The following is a 20,785-nucleotide window of genomic DNA, read 5'->3' on the forward strand; positions in this document are numbered from 1 at the left end:
GATGGGAAGCCGTTTCTTGCGTTAAAACACTACTTCCGGCAGACAAATACGCATATCTCACGGTGGGGATTCGACGCAGCGGACAAGGCCTCATTCCTTACGGAAATGCCCCAGATCCGCCAAAACGCCTTCAAATCGCGTACGATTCGACACGCTTTTAAAGAGAGGGGCCTTTGGCCATGCGATCCTGAGCAGATTTTGCCAACCCTTCGGCAACAGGTTGACCAAGAGGTAGAGGAGCTTCACATATTCAATGGCTCGCCTCCACCGTCAAGTATTACGGCAACACCGAGCGTATCTCTACCAAATACTATTCGTACGGTACGCCGGAAACAACAGAAGATCATAAATACGCCTGAGGCCCTACTTTCTAGCCGGAAATACCAACGTCGCGTTCGCCAAGCTACAAACTCATTAATCAAGGCGTCGAAGAGATCGAGGCTTATAAGGGGTCTGTTTCAGCCACACAGCGCCAGCAAACCAAAAAGAGTCGCCGCCAGGTTATAACAGGACTTAGCCAGACCGGTGCTTTGTACGTTAGTGAGGCGAAACGCCATATCGAGGCGCGTGGTCAGAAGGAGCGGGAGGTGGTAATTAGGAAGGCACAGCGGGACTGGCAGCGGGAAAATCAACAGGAAAAACAGCAGGAACCATCTACTATACTCGATCAACCTACTAGTACGGAGGATCTCGGTTTTTATATCGATTTACCTCCCGAGTTCTAATATATAGAAGATGGTAGTCAAATTGAGGTTTTGGTGTGGGTTGAGCGTTTGGTGTGGGAGCACCCACAACCTCCGGTTGTGGCCTTGTGGGGCGGTCATGGGACACGGATAGTTTGTTTCCTCTGCAGCAGGATCAAGCGGGGAGATTAACCTTTGGTCCTACACCGAAAAACTAGAAAGTTCAGCAATGATGCGACTCAATTCTCAACCCCATGCACTCCGCAGGAAGGAATCGTCTCCTATTGGTGGCCTCATGTTACGCTCCTCTCCGTGTTCAGCAGACTTAATACGGAGGTCCATTTCAAAAGTTATTGCTCGCCAAGGAGGTTGTGTGATTATATAAGCAGTTTCGAGAGCCTATGCCACGGGCACCGGACTGCCTATCAACTGGGCATTTATTTTAGGTCTTATAGAGCCTAATTCGAGGCAAGGGCCCGCGCTATCGGCTTTCGAACGGCTTATAAATCAAGCCCCTTTCTTGGCGAGCAATAACTTTTGAAATGGACCTCCGTACTTATCGAGCATATCTTTAGAGTACTATATACCAGTACTGCAACACTGAATTGCGCATTGTGAATTTTATTCATATCGCCCTGCCGCTTCCTCCAGTGGGTGCCACTGTCACAACACAGAACGGGCGAGTAGCTTGATACGAATAGGTGAGTAGCAAGGGAGTAACTAGCGATGCTTGATTGATAACTAACTAGTTAAAGAATTAAAGATCCATGCTGCTCTGGATAAAAATCATCAGAGAGAATGAGACCGAGACTGATCCTTGAGGACGAGAGAACTCTGTGAAGGCAGCGACCGTTTTTATAGAGGGATGCAGGTGTACCATGTGACTGCAGCTTCCAATCTAACCTATCGTAGCTACCTATAACTAACTATTCTTACAGAATGGTAAGTTAGTTATCTAGTTCCATAGATGTCGGAACGCCAAGACCGGATCTCTCTGCATTAATACAAGCACTTGCCGTCTGGTATCCAGTCGTTGCAAGACACCTCATGCACTCCACGCAAAAGAACAGTTTATGTTGCTTCCATTGTTTTCATGGTAGAGATCGTTAAGCTTACTGTTTTTAATTAACGGCCTCTAAAGAGCACATCTTTCTTTTCTTCCCTCAGTTAACGTTCGATTGTCAGTAAAGTGGCCGCTTTATTCTTGGGTCAATGACATCTGCAAGGCTGTTAACATATACAGGTGAGCGCTTAATATATGCTATTGAATCATCTTCTACGTACGCCTAGATTTATTGACTATATTCTATATGCAGGGGAATCATGGAACTCAACACAGACTACCCTCAACATCTCATCGGTATAGAAATTCGATGGCTTGCTACTTACAGACCGCTTATAATACCCAGATTACAGCGCTTCCTTCCCAGAGTTACATGTGAGCGCTCCTGAACTATACCAGATTGTAGCGTGAGCTAATAAGAAGATTCTTGGATGAGAATTCCTTCACTGATGCAGTTGCGGACTGTGGCCCCGAATTACGCATTCCAATTCTCTTGTGTAGAGATATGTGTACTCGGTCGAATGGCTACTCGGGGTGTCACGGCATTTGGAATGATGCTGGCAGTCTCGAGGAGTATAGTAAGCCATAAGTCGTTATAACCCTGAATTCGGTTAACTAACATATGGGCATCCATTTGGTTCCGGTGCTTAATAAAATGGATCGACGAAAGTTTTCACGAGAATCGGCAATATACTTGGACTGAGATGACATTGGTCGGACGGTGGACGCAGAAGCATACGTTTGCTCTATGCTTTGGCGCACCCAGAGACTTGCAATGTAATCTTGAATCTGCCCTCTCAAGAGACATTCGAGGGATCTGCTTCCAGGATCCATTTGCATTGCTTAGCCCCATTCTTAACGAAACTCTAATTCTGTATGACCGGTCTGTCTGGCGTGTTCGAGATCAGATCCGTTTAGTGGAAGCTGTTTGTATTGCCCATTTCAAATGACAATTTTCTAACTGACTCCCTCTTAGGATAGGGAGAAGGAATTGGTTGTTGAACCCGACTTCTCTGTGCTCCATGAGCTTGCAAGGCACGCCATCCACTCGTCCGAAACACTTTCCGTTACAACTCTATCATTACAAACTTTAAGAACGCATCAACGCCATTACCGCAGGAATTCAACGGTAGTGAAGGGTACTACTCAGATACCGACAGTGGTAGCAGAGATGGACTTTCAATTACAAATGTTAGAGAATCTGAAATTACGGTCAGACGCCAACGAGGCGAGGCTAAAGAATGAAATCACTTTGGTAGGGCTACATTAAACGTAAGATATACTGGATACTAATACATTCTAGGCGTACAATATGATAACCCAGCGAGATAGTAGAGTCATGCTGGAGATCGGAAATGCAGCTAAAAAGGATAGCGCAACTATGAAAACGATTGCGATCCTGACGATGGCATTTTTGCCAGCCACATTCACATCAGTAAGCCTTATCAGGGTGTCCATGATAACCCGCTCGGCTAAGATGACATAGACGGTATTCGGTATGACATTTTTCGATTACTCGCCCAGTAATGGAAACCAGTCGTGGACTGTATCGGGGAAGTTCTGGATATATTGGGTTACAGCAATTCCATTAACGATTCTGACTATACTGGTCTGGTTCGCTTCTCGACGCGATAACACTAGGAGGTTCTTATGTTCTTATATGACTGTTAACGACGTTGAAAAGGCTAAATAGGATGAGTAGCCTCATGGTTCAACATAGTCTGTGTTGTGATCAATTATCCAACTACACAAGATACTAATGATTCCATTGTCACTGTACGAAAATGAAGGTGGTCAATGACAAGCAGTGTATTGCACAACGTTGTAGGTATATGTTAAATTCCCTGGTTTTGAACTTGGTTTTGGATTCTTAGCTCTTTCGTATTGTACCATATGGATATTGCATAATAATTAATTTACCCGGGCCACCCAAAGTTCTTAACCATGATCAACCACCCAAGACCTTTTTCGGTCCTGTTAATGGGATTTTAAGTAAATTCGGTATGTATGATGACGACTCATATCAAAGAGCCTATTTCAGAAGTATTAGTAGCAAACTATAAATACACAGGGATAATTTAGATCACAAACTTACCATGCATATTGGAGATGTACTAGTTCGTCTGATGCACCTGAATGCGGAGGAACGTCTTATAGTTCAGTAGCATATAGGCCCTTAGAATGAATTAACAGTTATACGCGGACTCCTGTCTTCTTTTGCCACCGGCTCCCGTTTAGCATCCTTGAGAAAGCTGCCGGCCAAATCCGCCTATACTCGTTTCTGAATATTCTATAGGCACTGCTGGAAGGCCATAACTCTCCATAACGTATAACAGCAAAATTGTCTGTCCGCCCTTCCAGAATATTCACCCGCTGCTCCCTTCTTGTTGAATAAATCTGAGCATCCCTTGCATCGATATCATCTCTCTGTATTATTTGATGTTGCTAAATGGGCTATCTTCATTGCTCCTCTCGCCATACCAGTATCTATGAAATCCAGGTACTAAAGAGGACAATAAATTTTATACTTACAATGAAAGATGTAACAGTGGCATGGGGGATGTCATAGGGCTCCATGAGCTCGTTCTCACCGGATATCCCAAAGTAAATCTCGGTAGAATATATTACTCCAAAACTCGCAGTAAGTACATGTAGCAAGCCGTAGCCATGATTCATAAGCTAGAGTCAAGGAGCAGACAAAGAAAAGTGAAAAACGAAGTAGTAGAGGGAAAAACTTCACTCAAGCCTGCAAAACACCCTTGACAACCAACGACACTTCACTCACCGACATCTTCAGTCCGTCCAACCTTTCCCGAGCCCCATTTGCTCTCACGGTAGGAATTTCGTTACAAAGCCCATCGACGAACTTCAAGTCTGGTTTCTCCAAAGACCTTGGTGTTTGGACTTCTACGAGCGTCTCATCGGCGTCCCACTCATCCGCTCGCATCCCCGTTTTGCTTTCCGTTGCTGTGCTTTCATCTACATCGCGAGACCTAATCTCTTCTCCCCGTGTCTGTCCGTCATATCCAAGAAGCTCATTCCGGGGCTCAGCTTGCTCGACCCCTTCAACAATCTGCTGACGCTGCGTGATAGGGGTAAGGGTCTCCTCTGTTTCTTGTTGCTCGTCAGTGCTTAGGGAGAGCAGCACCTCCGTCACTAGTGGCTCCGGAGAATTGGATACCGGCTCGACTCGGGGCCTGGGAGAGGCTGATATGACTGATGAGTACGAAGGATTTGGTTCAGAAGAAGGGTTTGAGAAGCTGAGAGGCGGGGAGTTGGCAGTGATGCTGGTGTCCATACCAGTATGGGTATCTGTCTGAGGAAGGTTTTTACTGATTGCGGCTGAGGGTGAGTTTATGGCTGGAAGCGATGCTGGTGTCGATGATGAAATCGACGAATTGACCTTCGGGTTGGATGAGGTATGGACAACAGTGCTGTTAGTGTCAGTGTTTTGGATGACATCTATTGCACTGATTTGCTTGGTTCCGGTGCTTGGACTTGGCTTTTTCTCTTGTGGGGGAAGTATATTTTGAGTGAATGTTATGTATTGAAGGAGCGGTGAGGGAGGTAGCGGTATTCGTTCGGGCAGTAGCTCTTTTTTGACTGATGTCCCCTCCGGAGCCAACAGTTCTCCTCGTACTGGTTCGTTCTTTGGTATCGGCTCCGTTTCAACCAGTGACTCCGTCTTAAACAGTGACTCCGCCTTGAACAGTGGTTCTGCCTTGAACGGGGCCCCAGTCTTCCACAATGGCTCAATTTTGACCGGTGGCTTGGCCGTGAACAGGAACTGCGTTCTAGGTAGTGATTCGGTTTTAAAGACTGGCTCAGCCTTGGCGGATTGCTCCCCCTTGAACAATGGATTTCTCTTGGGCTGTTTCTCTGCTTGGGGAAGGGAGAAATCCACCAGCGGGATTTGTTTAGGCCATGACTCGAGCTTGAGCAGCGATATCTCTTTGGGTGATGTCGGCAGCGTGATTCCTAGCGATTCCACGGGCACTAACGCCTTCTTAGGGGGCCCCTGGCATCCAGCCTCCGGTCCATGGCTAATATCCACCACCTCCTCAGTCTTCAGTGCCTCCGCCCGGTCTACTATCTCCTCTACAATCGTCGTCTCTTTAACCAAAACCTCTTTATAATGCTCTAACAACTTTTTAGCAGTGACCATCTCCTTGTTTCTATCCGCCGTCTCTACAAACTCCCTCCACATGTTTTTCAACCGCCCGCCCAAATCATATGGCCTAGCTATTCTCATAAACTCTGCCCAATCACCCAGCACCTGCGCCGCTCGTTCTTTACTAACCTCGAACCACTCCTGATGACTCTTCCGACACCACGCGGCCTTACACATCCTCTCCCGGCGCCATTCCTTAAGCAGCTCGTGGTGTGTGAGGGTCTCGACTCGCTGGGCGTGCGGAACACGGTCTACGCGAAACAATAGGTTCGGTCTGTATCCGCACTTTGACCAATCTTCGAGACGGAGCGAGACGGACCTTGCGGTCCAACCGATTTTTACGTGGCCCGGAGAAGAAGCTCGGTCGAAGATGTAGACCGAGCCAGTCTCGAAGTCCCGGTCTTCAAGGAGCTTGAGGACTCTCCAGGAGACGGAGTCGCTGGGAAGGGGATCTGATACGTGGGGGCGGAATTCAGATAGGGAGACCTGAGAGCTGAATGTGGCTTTGGTTAAGGTAGAGTTTGTGGAGAGGTTTGCTGTTGGAGGGCGGAGGTTGTAGCGCGGTTGGCTTCCAAAAGGTTGAAATGCGATATCAGTAATGGCTGAAGATCTCGGGGAACTATATTGGTAGGGTGTTAAGCTCGCGACAGGCGTGGAGGGTTTTGTATTGATACTAAAGGACGTTCTCGCTCTGGATTGGTAGTAAGATGGGCTAACAGTAGGGGTGTAGAGTGGTGTAGTGCGACTGGGAGTTGGAGTGACCGTGCCGTTGTAAGCATCTGGGATGTAGATGCTCTCCTCAAGTGCTGGGACAGAAGTTGTATATCTGGATTGGTTGGCGGTGTGTCTCTGTATCTCATCTTGCCATCGCTGGGCCAGTGGTATTAGAAGACCGATGTCCTCTATACGATCCCGATGTCGAGCACGACCTGATCTGCAGCAATTGCACAACACATATTCTTGAAGCAGATCGAGACTGACAGCCTCACTAGAGATTTCAATGATAGTTTTTCGAAGTGCGATGGCCTTGCTGTTGTCGCTTTTTTGGCAAGGCCATCGGCATCTTGCGCCCTTCTGGGTGAAAAATATGCATTGCTTTTGCCTTGAGGGATCCAGTTCGTGGAATGAGATGAAGAAGGATACACCCGGATTGTACGCCATTGCCTGGTGTGCCAACTAGAGCTGCTGGCTTAGTTCATAGAGATGGTCGAGTTGTATGTAGTCCACAACATCTGGCCGCGTGGAGACAGAAGGATCTTTTCACTTCTTAAAAAGACAATAGATCCTAGATTAGCATCCTGTGTCGGTGACAATAGATCAGAAGACATGAGAGGAGGCCCGGAGTAGCTGATGCTAGTAACTGGCGTGCTCCAGGCACTAGACAGGTAGACCTGAAACAATAGTCTGGTAAAGCTATCAGGTGCGTCAAGAATGTATGCAGGAGGTGCAGGACATCGACACTGAGAAATTGGGAGGTGTAGAGTATAGAGATAAGAAAACCACTCTGCTGCGATTCCGTTGGTCCTGTACTAGGGTTTCGATATGAAATCGGATACCTTTCCCTCCCTTATTCATAAGTAGTACGAGCGATATTATTTTAAGCTGGACTCACTGATAGTAGCAGCACTGAATGATAACCGTGGCGATCTATGTTTGTACATAGTAAGGCTTTAGCGCCAGGCGTTCCTGCCTTCAAAGTTGCGTACGCCGCACTGCAGGGGTCTCTCCGACTTAGGTCTTAGGGCATAGATTGCCCAAGTACAATAAGCACTTTGGGTCATGTGTACGGCAATATACTTTTTATAGGTCGCTTAGCAAAGGTAAAGAACGCTTGACATGTTCAATCACGTAGTCAAATGTGCTGGAGACTCACGAGAAGCTAATTGACTACGCGTAGATCTCCCGCAGCAAGGCCGTGTTCTACCGTATGGAGCATGATGAGTTAACCCACTAACCTCTAGGGGTTTAACCTCTCACTCAAGCATCTTAGCATTACATGGCTCAGTTGCCTTCGGCCCACTTACCCAGGCACTGCATGCAGCGACTTTTCCACTGTTCATTATTCGTAACTGATCTCGCCTCATCAGATTTATTGATTGGCTCTTTCACGGTCGTGCTTTTCGTGCTTTGAGGCATTGAGGGATTGTTGCCTTATGGTCTGATATGGATGCCTCACGATACGATTCAGAGAGAGAGAGATTCTTACGATTCAGATTCGGAGGATTGGATGTACAATATGTGTTATAATAGGGGTTATCACGTGGTGATTCACAGTCCCGCTTCCTGTATATTATATCTCTCCCTCTGTTCCTCTTTCCTGTTTTCCTTCTTCATCTTTCGTTCGTCCGGTACTAGATATTTGTCTGTGAGATCCATCCCAGATCTTGAAGTGGCTTGTTGACATTGACGATTCAGCTTCCATTACAGCACTGAGTGGTATTATACTTGGTAGCTGGACTGAGAATTTCTAGCAGCCTGGAGGGAGGAAGCCAGTTTCGCAGCCGAGTGCCGACTGTGTGCTCCAGAAGAAATGTTTACAGTCGTTGAGCAACGTGGGCAAACACAAGGTAAAGGAGCAACAAAGTCGAGGAAATATTTGTGCAGTAAGGGCGATAACAGGGGAGGAGTAGTTAGAGAGGATATTCCACTGCATTTATAAATATGAGAAGTCCTAGAGCGTGGGTTGATTGAGTTTGAGTTGCCAATTGAAGTCATTCCGCCTTGCAAAGATGGGGTTACCAGAGTCTACTACGAAGTATGAGCCACTCATACAGTGACATGTAACACAACTACACATGTGTAGCAGAAAGAAATCGATTGGTGAACCCAACTTAGACGTTGGCAAGTGGTCGAAGATTTGCTATTAAACCTAAACTGACCTTAAACCCAGAAAACTGCTCCGCAATCTGCACTCTCTTACTGCTTATCATACACTTCCTTTTACCTAAGACTCGTGACAGCGACAGCATGTATCATGTCCGCCTTCTAACCAAGGAGTATTGCTCGTTATGCCTTCAGACTTTCCGTGTTGGAGATGGACCGTATGCAAGTGCGTATATTGCATGGAGCGCCCACGTATCCAAAACTGACTCGCTCCTAAGTCATCCATCCGACTCAACAGACGCACCCACTCGGACCGGGAATCTAAGGAGACTCGCTAAGCATCCCACCTCCATATGGCACTCCTATTGAAACCGGTCCTTACCAGCTGTGTTTCCGCGGAGTTTGCTGCCATGAATGCTCAGAGACTGAATTTCTTGGATATGTGGTACATCGGCCATGTTATGAATTCCTGAGGGACAAACTGGAGGTTTCTGATCAGGCCCACTCAGATCGCATAGTCCAATATATTGCGGAATCCTTCATTCCTATCATCCCATGGAGTGAGTCGAGGCGGCAGAAGAGAAGCAAGCGGCTGTTTTTGGATTCTTTCACCGAGTTTTTTCGCGTCTCCTTGTTCGACAAACTTCCACTGGGGATTTGCATGCATATCTGCGATTTCCTGTGGCCTAATATCGGGATCGGCCCGTCAAGATCACTATGGGCATCCTCGATCAATGGATGCGATCGCTGGAATTGGGATTCCTGCGCTTTCGCGAGCTATATCGAGAACATAGCTGGGGTGAGGTATATTTCGCAAATCCGAACGGACAAAGGTCCAGGCTTGTCGCAGATCGAGGGCAGTCGATGCGCGCGCAAGGTTATTGTCACCCAGGATGAGCTTGGGGTCATTGATATCCAATGCTATGACCAGCCGGAAGAGCCAGGCCATGTGTGCGAGTTCGCTCGATGGTACCGGATTTTCGAGATCGACACTGATATTCAACCCGCCATCGCTATCCAGCGTACGGTAAGTGCCCCGGTCCTTGTCGATGGCGAGTATCTATTAATAATGCCCGGCAGCCATTGTTCGTCACGAATATCGACATTCCTAATGCCTCGCGACAGTTCCTCTGCAATATCCCGAATCCGCCTCGCGACATTTTCCTCTTGCGTAAGCCGGAGCAAAGCCAGCGCTTCGTCTTTCTGTCCGTCCAAGATATTTGTGGGATTACAGTGTGTTCATCACCCCGAGGAATTATTTGTATCCACGCCCATCAAGCGCACAATAAAGGGGAGGTCTTCGACAACTGCAGCAGAAGCGCAGATGTTTCCGACTACTTCCCTATTTGGGGACGCGATACGATCGACTGTATATGGCTTCTAAATCACTCAGCCACTTATTTTAACTCGCTCCTGGTGAGCGTCCATAATCCTTGGAATCTTGCCACCTACTAATATCGATCTAGATCCAGATGAAGTCGAGTCTATCGCATTATTTCGGCCCTTACAATGATAAAAACCTGCAATTTGGCGCCACACGTTTAGGAAGACCGGATGGCGATATCGCGATGATTTTTTATAATGACGACGGCGTTGAATCCTCTCAGGAACTCCTAACGGTGGGTGTACATTATGAACACAGTGATAGCCGCACTCCGCAGTTCGGGATGATGAAGAACCACCTCCCTTTCCTGAAGCTCACGCCCAATGTCCTAGTTTCATAGCCGTACGTTTCGCCGACTGCGTGGAATGGTACTATTCTGAAGCAAGTCTCACAGGCATTGTGACGGTCAAGACATCGGTTTATCAGTGGAAAAAGTCGACCCGCACTGGCATTAATTTTACCTACAAGGACAATTCTATTGCGGTGATCGGCGAGTGGCGAGAAGATCAGGACCCTATCCCCATCAATCTTCATGGCGAGGAATATCTCCAGTGGGAGCTAGGTGAACGTGGATGTGTCTCCTCATTAAACGTGACAAGAGTTATGTCCAAGGCCAACAAGAACACTCACAGCAACAACGACAACCTCGTTACTCCCCTTTTTGGCCCCGGATTGCTTTGTTGCTGGTTCTCGCAACTATGCTCGGTCTTCACATACATAGGTCAGATCAGTGCGCAAGACTGGAGTTTGATATCCATAAGAACCTGGAGAACCCGATCATCGCAGGCATCCAGGTAGGCATTGGTATCCGCGTTCTCTTTATATTCAGCCAGTGGTCACATTTACATTCGTCCTTGGTTTCCAGACTCTTGGCAGTAATAGCTCCAGGCATCAGGGCTTGATCTTCTACCGTCACTAGGTTACCCTTAGCAGCTGACGCCCTTTTGCATTCGATTAACAGGACAGTCTCGACATGGCTACCACCAGGTTTATTAAGATTCAGAACGATGCGATGTATCAGGAGGTCAACCTTACGATCAAGATCCAGAGTCTTGGCGAGCGACTCTTCAGGGGCATACAACTAATGTGGCTCGGAGAGTTTGCGATGGTGCAACAAGTATCGCTAGAACCTAACGGTTACGATTTCTCGTTGACCAGCGTGGATCGACTGGCGATATAAAGATTCCAACTAAGGAGTATTGATTGGGCCGTTTGAAGAGGCCACAGCACTGAGTTTGTCGGTATACCAGAGTGGCTCATCCGACAGTTGGCGCAGCGGTTGAGAGAAGCCGAGCTGCTCGAAACATTGCCGAGAGCTTAAACGCCATCCGCTTTAACTTCATCTACTCACTCACCTTATAACGCCCTCTACCGACAATCATTTCGGCGACAAGTCGGCAGACGAGGTTTATAAACGGCACTCAGGCCAGGCTAACAGAAAGTCCTGAGCACTTACTATACGGAATAGATGTTGCTGGCCCTTCTCACTACCATACACGAGCGATGTGATAGACGCGCAAGACGGCCAAGCAACAAGTCTCGACGCCTCTGCTAGAGAGCAACGGCTTGAAAATGCTTCAATCGGTGACCTTACGAAAGTCTTCCCCCCATATGAGTGGTGCGATCAGAGCAATTAGTGCGGAGGCCGCCTACAAGTGCCCCAGCCTCGACTGTGCCGCACATATTATGCAGGGTCCCCTGTATAATCCTAGCGAAAAATGCTCCAACACAGCATTCGTTACAGCCTTTACCACCTGCGAACCACTCTATAAATGGTACCCTCGTAATTTCTCGCATCGCTCACGCCTTTCTGTTGGTCTATACTCGTCAGCCCCCTATTTTATCACCCTAACTTTCCGACCTGTGGTTTCTCGTTTGCATAGAATATACTAAACTCCTCGTTCAGGGTTGCCAGAGATATGATGTGCCATAGCGTACAGTTCCTGTAATTCTCCTCACCGGTTGATGTAGTTCTCAAACAGCAGCCAGTGGCTCGGTTGTCTTCCGTGCTCTTCCTTTTGTCTGTGCAATATGCGTTGCTTCTTCCAAGTCGTCCGACGAACTCTCATCCAGTTCATCGCTCGCAGGCAGTATTTAGCCTAACTGAAAGTCAGCTTTCTCATTCTGCTTGGTATATGTTGTCGTTGCGCTTTATCTCCGGACATTATGGAGTACAAAATTCTATCGTTTGGTGAAACGTTGCTTGAAATTCATGAAACACATGCGGGACATCTTGATGGATTGACATGCATTGCTCCCACCAAAAATGGGCCGCGCTGCTCATCCAACTTGATGAAGCGCAGTAAAATACGCAGCAGTATAAGGAATCTCCTCTGCACCATTCAGCGACCGACGCATGATTTCCGCGAACAGCTGTTGTCAATTGTCTTGTGTGGACGTCATACGAGGACGCAGACGCCTGCTATGAAGATACTCGGAGTTTGGGGGTTGAACGACAGAGAAGAGCCCGACGATGATAACGACTGCTCTGGGGATAATGGAGATGCCCCTACGGACGATGACACTCAATCCGATCCTTTCAAAATCGGTACTACTCTACAACAGAGCCCGCATTCGAGGACACCCAGTTTCAAAACACCGCCGTCCTCGCCCGTACGATCTTTGTCGTTTGCGCAATCCCCTCCGACGAGCCTGTCCACTCCAAGGAGGCAGTCCACTCCACGGAGGGAGTCCACTCCACGGAGGCAGTCCACTCCAAGGCGGCGGTCCATTCTGCGAGGGCAGTCCCCTCCAACAAGTCCATCTACACAGAATCCCTCCAGCAGCACCCAGCTACCTTCTGAACATGATGGCGCCAGCAGCAAACGGCGATACTACCGCCCCCCGCTGAATCGACAGAATTCGCCCGTATCCGCAATCACCGGCAGACGTATATCACATCCTATTCCTTCGAGCCCGCCTCGGTCCGCCAATGGCTCAAATTCGCCTAAGGCTTCTACCACACCCGCGCGTCGTCCGCCAGTGAGAGGGCGGAGACCCCATAGCCAGGGGGCGGATGAAGTGTATGGCGGGTACCGAACAATGCCCAGCGGAATGCAACTGAATGGGTCTGTATCGATGCCAGAAACCCCTCTCTCACCGAGTCCGAGGAGTGGAGCACATTCTAGCACCGGGAAATGGATGAGATCGCATGGGGGTTCGGAGGAAGTATATGAAACGTCGGAAATACCTGGTGCAATACAACTGGACGGGACTGCATCGACAACAGAGATCCCTCTCACACCGAGCCCTGATAGTCGGGTACATCATGACATGTGGAGGGGTTTCCTCCTGCCCATATTCAGGCTTATTAACAATCTTCCGGCTAGAGCAGGGATCTCCAGTCCCAATGTTGTGCATCCCTTGAATACGCCTGCCGGCGAAGGTGTGGCATCTAACCAACCATCTCCGCGACCAAAGCCCCCCATCGAACCTGGCCGAATCGATGATGAGATTAGGAAAAGGTTGTTAACAGGACCGAGGTCACACCCCAATATCATTCACGATGACGGCACAGTATATATCTGGAAGCATAAAATGGAGAATCCCCCCTTGGTGAAGATCGGCTGCACGACGGGAACGACTAGCAGCCGGCGACCGTGCGAAAGAGATGCCTACGAACTCAAAGCAGGGACCAAACTCTGGATCAAAGGCTTGTATATGCTCGCAGAACAGCTCTGTTTCAAAGAGTTGGCCGATCGCCAAGAGACGCCTGTGCGATGCGGAATCTGTTCAATATCACACAAGGAATACTATCGCGTATCCGCCGAACACGCCGAACGAGTTAGGCTGCGGTGGTTGAGATGGCTACGCGAAGAGCCATACGATGAGGATGGCTACCTAAAGCCGTTTTGGGATGAAAGGCTACTCAAACTAGAACTCAATCTGACCCGACCGGACAGCCTTGAGGCCCGATACGAACGCTGGACGTGGTTTACGAACCCGTGGCTATGGGATGAGTTTTGCTGGCGGAATGAGCTGCAAATTTCTCTGCTTCTACAAAATTGGATACCTTTGCTTGGAGTAATTTCTCTGGCCGTTGTCATCGCTGTACTGAATTCATCTTTGGGATTTTGGCCCACTTGTGTAGTGGTAGGATTACTCGTGCTGTTCATGAGTTGGATTTGGTGGACCAGTATAGCTCGTGTTCACAAGGTTCCTAAGAACCGGGCGAGGAAGAGAAAGAAGAGCTGATAGGGTAGGTCATTACGATTTACGAAACAATTCAATGTGCTCACGAAGCATTTATATTTCCTACGAACGTTCCTCTGGCACTCTTTGATGCGATATCCACTATGCCCCTTCTATATTCCACGCCCGAGTAAGAGTATAGAACAATCCCATGAACAAATTAATCAGATGCTCGAACGCCAACTGGTGATCCCACAACCGAGTCATTGATAGCTCTACAAATCTACTCCCATTTCTCCATCCAATGCCGCCGAACGCCCGAATTCACCACGCCCCCAACACCAAACGCTGGAACAATGCGACACATGCGCGCGAGGCAACTCACCCCCCATTCCTTACCCACCTTCCCGAGCCGCTCCCGCCACGACGCGTGCGGCCGATTATAATGATCTAGACCCAGCAAATGCAACGGGGTACTAAACACCTGGATGCCAGCGGGCGCCAGAAACTGCGCCATGCTGGTCCGGCTCACACGCTCCTCTAACGCGGGGGCAAGATGCATCGGGAGATGCGGCGCGATGAGCGGGGGGAGGTTGAAGGAGGCGAAGATGGTGAGGCAGTCGCGGAGGGAGAAAAGGGCGAAAGAGGGGAGCGGGACGGGGCGGGGCGCAGAGTGGAGGGAGGCGAAGAGCTGGGTGAACTGGGCGTCTTTGTAGAGGCAGAGGGAGAGATTGGCGGCGGAGGTGGCGAGGAACTTGGGGGCGCCGTGCGTGGTGGTGGGGGCGGGGGTGGAGTGGAGGGTAGAGGAGGCGGTGTCGAGCCAGTTGGCGGTGAGGTAGGTGCCGGAGTAGAGGGTGAAGATGAGACGGAATGGACGGGAGGAGAGGAAGTGGTGAGGGCGGAGGAGAAGAGTCTGGAGGGAAGAGCGGATGCTTTCTCTCATGGTATTTCTCCCGGAAGTATTCTCGATAATAGCTCTATACTCGACATGAGCTTCATGATTTCATATCGAAAAGGAACAACTCACTTATCGATCGTCGTTACAACAGGCGCAACAAGTACACCCGCAGTGGCCGCAGCAACGACATCGGAAAGCGATCTTAACCCAAGATTCTTGGTATTCCAAGTTCTCCCATGAGACTGACCCCTGAAGTAGGCATCGTTAGCGATAAAGTCGACGACAGACGGGGAGACGCAGATAAACTATATGCACAACTCTTACATACCGAGACTCAGCGACACCCTTCTCTCTCCTGGACTCCTCACCCAGCTGAGAAGTCAATCGACCTGACATCGCCACACCCTGCCCACCCCGGTCCGGGACTTTCGCGACGCCGCAATTCGCGCCGTGCTGCTCTCCCATCGGCTGCTTACACAACGGGCACACGCCATGCTCTTTGATCGCGTGTGCGAGCTGCTCAGTCGTGCCGGCGGGTGACCTATGATCATATTAGTATTAAATTCCTTCGCCAGCAATATATACGAAGGGGCTGAGCCCTGAGAGTATTTAGGCGTGACTTACGCGGATTGCTTCCAAGGCTCGAGTTGCGGCATTATGCCTTATCAATGTCCAATAGCCCTTCTCAACGCGTCGTTTTCGTGGTTGAAAGGGGAGACGCAGCAGTTCCACCCCGTTTCATACTTTTCCCTTCCCCGAGTTTATTCATATTCAGCCATTCAAACACTGCCCGATAGGATCGGGACTTTTGGCGATGGAAGGAGCATCGTTGGGTGACGCGGGAACAAACATTGTGTATCCACAAATCCCGCAATCCCGATGTCGGCTAACTCCATACGGAATCCCATTGGCTTGGCATCATCGTGTCTTCGATATACGGACGTAAAAGGAGATGAAAGTTTTCGTTGATCGCAGATGGTATTTACATAGCCTATAGTGATCATACAGCGCATTATAAGCTTCTCACGCAGCGCTGCATCGCCATCTAAACTATGTACTTGCAGATACGGTACAGTACATTCATCCAAACCGTACGTCCAACCCAAACCCGAACGCCATGCGTCTATACCACCCAATGCGCCCCGAGCCCCATCGCTCGTCATGCAAACAGTAAAGAAAAGAAAATCCTCACACCGGCGACCCGCCCGACGGCCCGCCCCCCTTCCCCGGATCCAGCAACAAATGCGGCTTAATAAACCCCTCATCAATCTGCCGAAACGCCGCCGCCGGATCCTCCGACAACCCGCTCACAAACCTTCCCATCGCCCCCGTTGCGCTCGCCACCCGCTGCGCCGCCGATTCGAAATGTCCCTCCGCGTGCTCGCGCGCGCCGGACGTGGGGTACGCCGCGTCATGGTCGTCGGGGGAGGAGCGAAGGGGCGAGACATTCCGCAGTGGGGAGCGGCGCACGGTCGGTGGCAGGTCGAGGCCGTCGGCGTCGTCATCGTCGTCGTTGCTGCCGCTGTCGCCGGGGCTGAGGAGGGCTTGCTCGGCGCTATCCTGGGTGCGGAGGTTCCGGGGGGAGCTGCGGCGCATGCCGTCGGAGTGGGACGCGGGGACGCGGCGGTTGCCGTTGATGTGCCCGCTGCTGTAGGAGTCGTTGCGGCGGAGGGGTTCGCGGGCGTCGACGGGGGAGAGGGGGAAGCCGTTGGTGGCGTTGGAGGCGCGGGGGGTGTGGCCGAAGCCGGCGCCTTGGCGGCGGGAGTAGGTGCCACCAGTGACGACCTCGATGTCGAATTCGTCGTCGGAGTCGATTTCCTCGACGACGCCGGTGCGGATGCCGAGGATCTCGAGCATGCGCGCCGTCGTACCGCCGAAGATGATCACGGTCAGGACGACCACGACGAGGACGGTGGCCCGGAGGACGGTTCCGTTCGGGCCGGTCAGACCCGCTGCCAGAGCGACGCCGACGGCTCCACGTAAACCGGCCCAGAAGAGCATGGCCTGGTATGCAAAGGGGAGTTCATCAGCCGTGTCTTCGCGGCCTTGTCGTCGGGCACGGTATCGGAGGAACCAGTTGATGGCTTTGGAAAGGGGGAAGACGGAGCACCATCGCGCGACGCAGATGCCGACCACGGTGACCAGGATGAACATCGGTTTGTATTCCAGCGTGGTTTCGGTGAACAGCGACAATCCTAGGTAGATAAAGATAAAGTTCTCGGATAACTGGGCCATGACTTGGAAAATGAATTTCGTCGTAAGTTGCGTTCGCCGTGACATGTTGTGGTATGCGTAATGTTTCATACAAATGCCGCAGAATAAGAGCGACACAATTCCTGTTACGGTTAGTCGGGAAAGGCGAATGATGATACTTGCAGTACTTACCAGACATGTGGATGGCATTTGAGAGGAAGTAACTCGCATATGCCACCAATATAACCAGACAGCTCTCGATCTTTGGGAACCGCCTGACCATGGTGAACTTCAGCATCAAGGAGGTCATCATGCCCACCACTAGCCCGATGACCAAGCTGCCAAAGAACACGAGCAAGAATACCCCGATACTCTCGAAAAGACTGAACACCGTCAGCTTCCCCCCTTGCGCGCCCTCCTTGTATTTCTGCGCCGTCTCGAACAGCACGATGGCGATGGCGTCGTTGAGGATCGACTCGCCGAAGATGACGGTGTACAGCTTCGGATCGACCTTATACGTGTTGAAGATGGCGAGGATGGTGACGGGGTCGGTGGCGGACAGGGTTGCGCCGACGGACATGGTCTCGACGAAGGTGACGTCCATGCCGTCGAGGCCGATGCGGGTCCACAGCCATAGGATGACGCCGAGCACCATGGCGGAGATGAAGGTTCCGGCGAACGCGAAGGTGAGGATGGTGCCGATGTTGCGGAAGAAGTTCCCCTGGTGCAGCTCATAGCCGGACGCGAGGATGATCGGTGGGAGGAGGAGGTTGAAGAAGAACTGGTAGTCGAAGCTCACGGCCCCGAGGACGGATTGCACGGCGGTCAATCGGAGGATCAGCCCGACGACCATCCCTATCGCTAGTCAGCGCTGCAAATCTCTGGGCGTCGCCTTCGGGGAGCAACGTACCGGCGAAGATCGAAATGACGGTTTCGTGGACCGCCTGGATGCGGCGCGTCTGCAGCACATAACTGGTGAAGAGCGCGATGATGAGCAAGCCGATGAGGATGAACAGCGACCAAGAGGCGAAGATTTCCTTCTGGCCCGCGCCCGTCTCTGTGCGATCGTCAGCGATATCCTGCTTCTTCTAACTTCCCGGGATTCCGAACCGTCTGGATCCGCATCTTCAGTCTCTCGCTCTATTTGAGTGGCGTTAGTTGTCCATCGATGCGAACGGCAATGTGGAATGACGCACTCAACCACTGGCGCATCGCCCAACCCATAGTACCAGACATGACGTCGAGTGTGCCGGCTCGATGATCTATCACGAATGCGACGAGGAAAACATTGCTAAGGACAGGACCTGATGCTGCCTGGACGCTTTTAAAGATGCGCTCGAAAGTCGAAACAAGCAACCTGGTCTCTGCGGAGGATCGTTGGTCGGGTCGGTTGACGGAAGCTGTCCCGTTGCAGGGATATTCGCCGGATAAGCTTATTATTGATTGGAGCTTCGCTCCCTTGGCGGTCACGGAAGGGAATTTGGAATGAATAGCGAAATCAATGGTACTGGTATCGAAGGTTACCGATGACAGGATAATTAACTATAAGGTCCGTTGCAGCGAGTACGGTAAGTGTCGTTGTATGAATCTCCGTGCCGAGATCATGGGGCATCCACCATTCCCAACCAACTTCCATGTCCGCCGAGGAGGTTCATGTGTCTAAACTCAGAAGGAGAAGCTTAAAAGTAACTTTCAAATGTTACGGCGGTCTGGTTTATGTTCTGATTCTACACCGCGCTCCAACCGATGCGAGTTGCGACAAAGTATCGATATTGGTAATGGCTGGGAAAAGGCTCATTGAAACGGAATAAAACTACAAGAACGGACACTGTCCAATGTCCAAAGCCAGAACATGCATCGCCTATGCCAGAGCAAACCGACGGACCGATATCAGACAGCAGCAGAAATATATGACCTCCTAGAAACAACACATTAGAACGAAGGCCTCGTCCGGACTACAACCCCGTTTTGCCTGGTCTATATCATGTCCCGTTTGACAAACTCGGCATGTAGCGTCTTTCCAAGCGATGCAGGGCTTCGCTCGACGGTGACGCCGGCGGCCTCGAGAGCATTGATCTTGGAGTTTGCGTCTCCTTTCCCGCCGCTGACAATGGCACCTACAGAACGTTAGTAGGACGGTCACCGTAGAATACGAAAATAAAGAAGTAGACATACCGGCGTGACCCATTCTCCTCCCTGGCGGCGCCGAGATACCGGCAATGAAGCTAACCACTGGGATATTATTCACATTGTTCGCCCTTAAGAAGTCCGCGGCCTCTTCCTCCGCTGACCCGCCAATCTCTCCGATCATGATGATCCCGTCCGTCTCCGGGTCTTCCAGGAACACGTTCAAGCAGTCGATGAAATTGGTGCCCGAGAACGGATCGCCGCCGATTCCGACGACGAGCGATTGCCCGAGGCCGACTTGCGTCGTCTGGTTCACGGCTTCGTATGTGAGGGTGCCGGATCGGGAGACAATGCCGATGCGTCCGCGCTTGTGGATGAATCCGGGCATGATGCCGATCTTACATTGACCCTTTTCATTGTTAGTATAGTGAGATGCTTGAAAGGCGAAGGAGCTTACAGGAGCAATGATACCGGGGCAGTTGGGTCCAACCAATCGGGTTTTGTTTTGGGTCTTAAGCATATCGGTAACGCGGATCATATCTATGTCTATCAGCAAGGTAATTCTGGACATCTGGTGAACTTCTTACCATGTTGTGGGATACCCTCGGTGATGCTACAATGATTAGCGATTTCCACCGGGCCGAATGGATCGACTCACCAAACCACCAATGGCACCTCAGCCGCAATTGCTTCTTCGATGCTCTTCGCTGCTACCGGAGGTCTTTGAAATATCAGTACGATTAATATCTCCAAGGAATCATATCCACATACGGTACGAAGATAGCTGAAGCATCGGCGCCAACTTCCTTCACAGCATCCGCAACGGTAGCAAACACCGGCTTGTCTAGATGGGTCTCTCCCGCCTTCTTGGGGTTTGTGCCGCCAACGACTCTGGTGCCTATACGATATCAGAAATGCCGCAAGTCCAATCCATCGAACATGTATACCGTAGGCGATCGCCTGCTCCGCGTGGAACCTAGCCCATTGTCAACCCAATTTCCGTCAACGCACCGGTATCCGGCCCACTCACGTTCCCTGTTTCCCCGTGAAGCCTTGAAACAACACCTTCGTGTCCTTCGTGATGCGCAGGTTCTTGGCCGTCTCCGAGTAGATCGGGCTGGAGGTGGCATAGCCGCGTGTCCGGCAGAGGGAGCTTGCGGCCCGGCAAAGGGGAGATCGGAAAGCCTGCATCGTCGCGTGTTGGTGGTTGGCAAAGGGGCAACACACCGGGTAGATGAGGCGAAGGAATGGATGGGAGGGGAGAAGAATATATGGAACTCGAAGGCCTCCCGTTGGATTTCGTGTTGTGATA

General features: G+C 50.6%; 7 protein-coding genes across 7 annotated transcripts; 3 read left to right on the forward strand and 4 right to left on the reverse strand.

Moving 5' to 3' along the window:
* Positions 1-2,435: 2,435 nt before the first annotated feature.
* P152DRAFT_434213 (uncharacterized protein) lies at positions 2,436-3,503 on the forward strand. Its single transcript, XM_033677480.1, has 4 exons — positions 2,436-2,672; positions 2,723-3,001; positions 3,050-3,181; positions 3,233-3,503. Exons 1-4 carry the CDS (start codon positions 2,451-2,453, stop codon positions 3,437-3,439), a joined length of 840 nt encoding a protein of 279 aa, XP_033534909.1. The 5' UTR covers positions 2,436-2,450; the 3' UTR covers positions 3,440-3,503.
* Positions 3,504-4,486: 983 nt separating this feature from the next.
* Positions 4,487-7,078, reverse strand: P152DRAFT_434214 (uncharacterized protein; the record flags this gene model as incomplete). The annotated part of the gene is made up of 2 exons (XM_033677481.1): positions 4,487-4,935; positions 5,047-7,078. The coding sequence occupies 2 exons, from the start codon at positions 7,076-7,078 to the stop codon at positions 4,487-4,489; spliced, it is 2,481 nt and encodes an 826-aa protein (XP_033534910.1).
* A 2,542-nt stretch (positions 7,079-9,620) lies between these two features.
* Positions 9,621-10,464, forward strand: P152DRAFT_502489 (uncharacterized protein; the record flags this gene model as incomplete). The annotated part of the gene is made up of 3 exons (XM_033682335.1): positions 9,621-9,767; positions 9,821-9,911; positions 10,207-10,464. Exons 1-3 carry the CDS (start codon positions 9,634-9,636, stop codon positions 10,462-10,464), a joined length of 483 nt encoding a protein of 160 aa, XP_033534911.1. The 5' UTR covers positions 9,621-9,633.
* A 1,413-nt stretch (positions 10,465-11,877) lies between these two features.
* P152DRAFT_457649 (uncharacterized protein) lies at positions 11,878-14,365 on the forward strand. Its single transcript, XM_033679274.1, has one exon. The coding sequence runs from the start codon at positions 12,291-12,293 to the stop codon at positions 14,316-14,318; it is 2,028 nt and encodes a 675-aa protein (XP_033534912.1). The 5' UTR covers positions 11,878-12,290; the 3' UTR covers positions 14,319-14,365.
* A 173-nt stretch (positions 14,366-14,538) lies between these two features.
* On the reverse strand, positions 14,539-15,618 carry P152DRAFT_465912 (uncharacterized protein; the record flags this gene model as incomplete). The annotated part of the gene is made up of 3 exons (XM_033680668.1): positions 14,539-15,232; positions 15,283-15,395; positions 15,478-15,618. The coding sequence occupies 3 exons, from the start codon at positions 15,616-15,618 to the stop codon at positions 14,539-14,541; spliced, it is 948 nt and encodes a 315-aa protein (XP_033534913.1).
* Positions 15,619-16,120: 502 nt separating this feature from the next.
* Positions 16,121-18,699, reverse strand: P152DRAFT_312274 (sodium/hydrogen exchanger). The gene is made up of 5 exons (XM_033675164.1): positions 18,543-18,699; positions 18,457-18,486; positions 18,257-18,403; positions 17,539-18,201; positions 16,121-17,489 (listed from the first exon to the last, which is right to left on the reverse strand). The coding sequence occupies exons 1-5, from the start codon at positions 18,580-18,582 to the stop codon at positions 16,342-16,344; spliced, it is 2,028 nt and encodes a 675-aa protein (XP_033534914.1). The 5' UTR covers positions 18,583-18,699; the 3' UTR covers positions 16,121-16,341.
* A 179-nt stretch (positions 18,700-18,878) lies between these two features.
* Positions 18,879-20,664, reverse strand: P152DRAFT_481390 (alpha subunit of succinyl-CoA ligase; the record flags this gene model as incomplete). The annotated part of the gene is made up of 8 exons (XM_033681816.1): positions 18,879-19,463; positions 19,522-19,882; positions 19,931-20,013; positions 20,061-20,086; positions 20,132-20,194; positions 20,245-20,371; positions 20,421-20,449; positions 20,504-20,664. 8 exons carry the CDS (start codon positions 20,662-20,664, stop codon positions 19,324-19,326), a joined length of 990 nt encoding a protein of 329 aa, XP_033534915.1. The 3' UTR covers positions 18,879-19,323.
* Between the last annotated feature and the right edge of the window lie 121 nt (positions 20,665-20,785).

Source organism: Eremomyces bilateralis (genome assembly GCF_010015585.1).
Source record: "Eremomyces bilateralis CBS 781.70 unplaced genomic scaffold P152scaffold_7, whole genome shotgun sequence".
NCBI classification, from domain to species: Eukaryota; Fungi; Ascomycota; class Dothideomycetes; order Eremomycetales; family Eremomycetaceae; genus Eremomyces; species Eremomyces bilateralis.

Excerpts from the sequence above, each read along its gene's own strand:
- P152DRAFT_434213 (XM_033677480.1), top strand. The coding sequence starts at position 2,451 with ATGACATTGGTCGGACGGTGGACGCAGAAGCATACGTTTGCTCTATGC. Across the intron at positions 3,002-3,049 it reads TAAAGAATGAAATCACTTTG|GCGTACAATATGATAACCCA; the intron begins GTAGGGCTACAT and ends AATACATTCTAG. Across the intron at positions 3,182-3,232 it reads TGCCAGCCACATTCACATCA|ACGGTATTCGGTATGACATT; the intron begins GTAAGCCTTATC and ends AAGATGACATAG.
- P152DRAFT_312274 (XM_033675164.1), bottom strand. The coding sequence starts at position 18,582 with ATGTCTGGTACTATGGGTTGGGCGATGCGCCAGTGGTTGA. Across the intron at positions 18,404-18,456 it reads TGAAGATGCGGATCCAGACG|AGACGGGCGCGGGCCAGAAG; the intron begins GTTCGGAATCCC and ends ACGATCGCACAG. Across the intron at positions 18,202-18,256 it reads CGTCATTTCGATCTTCGCCG|GGATGGTCGTCGGGCTGATC; the intron begins GTACGTTGCTCC and ends GACTAGCGATAG.
- P152DRAFT_457649 (XM_033679274.1), top strand. The coding sequence starts at position 12,291 with ATGGAGTACAAAATTCTATCGTTTGGTGAAACGTTGCTTGAAATTCAT.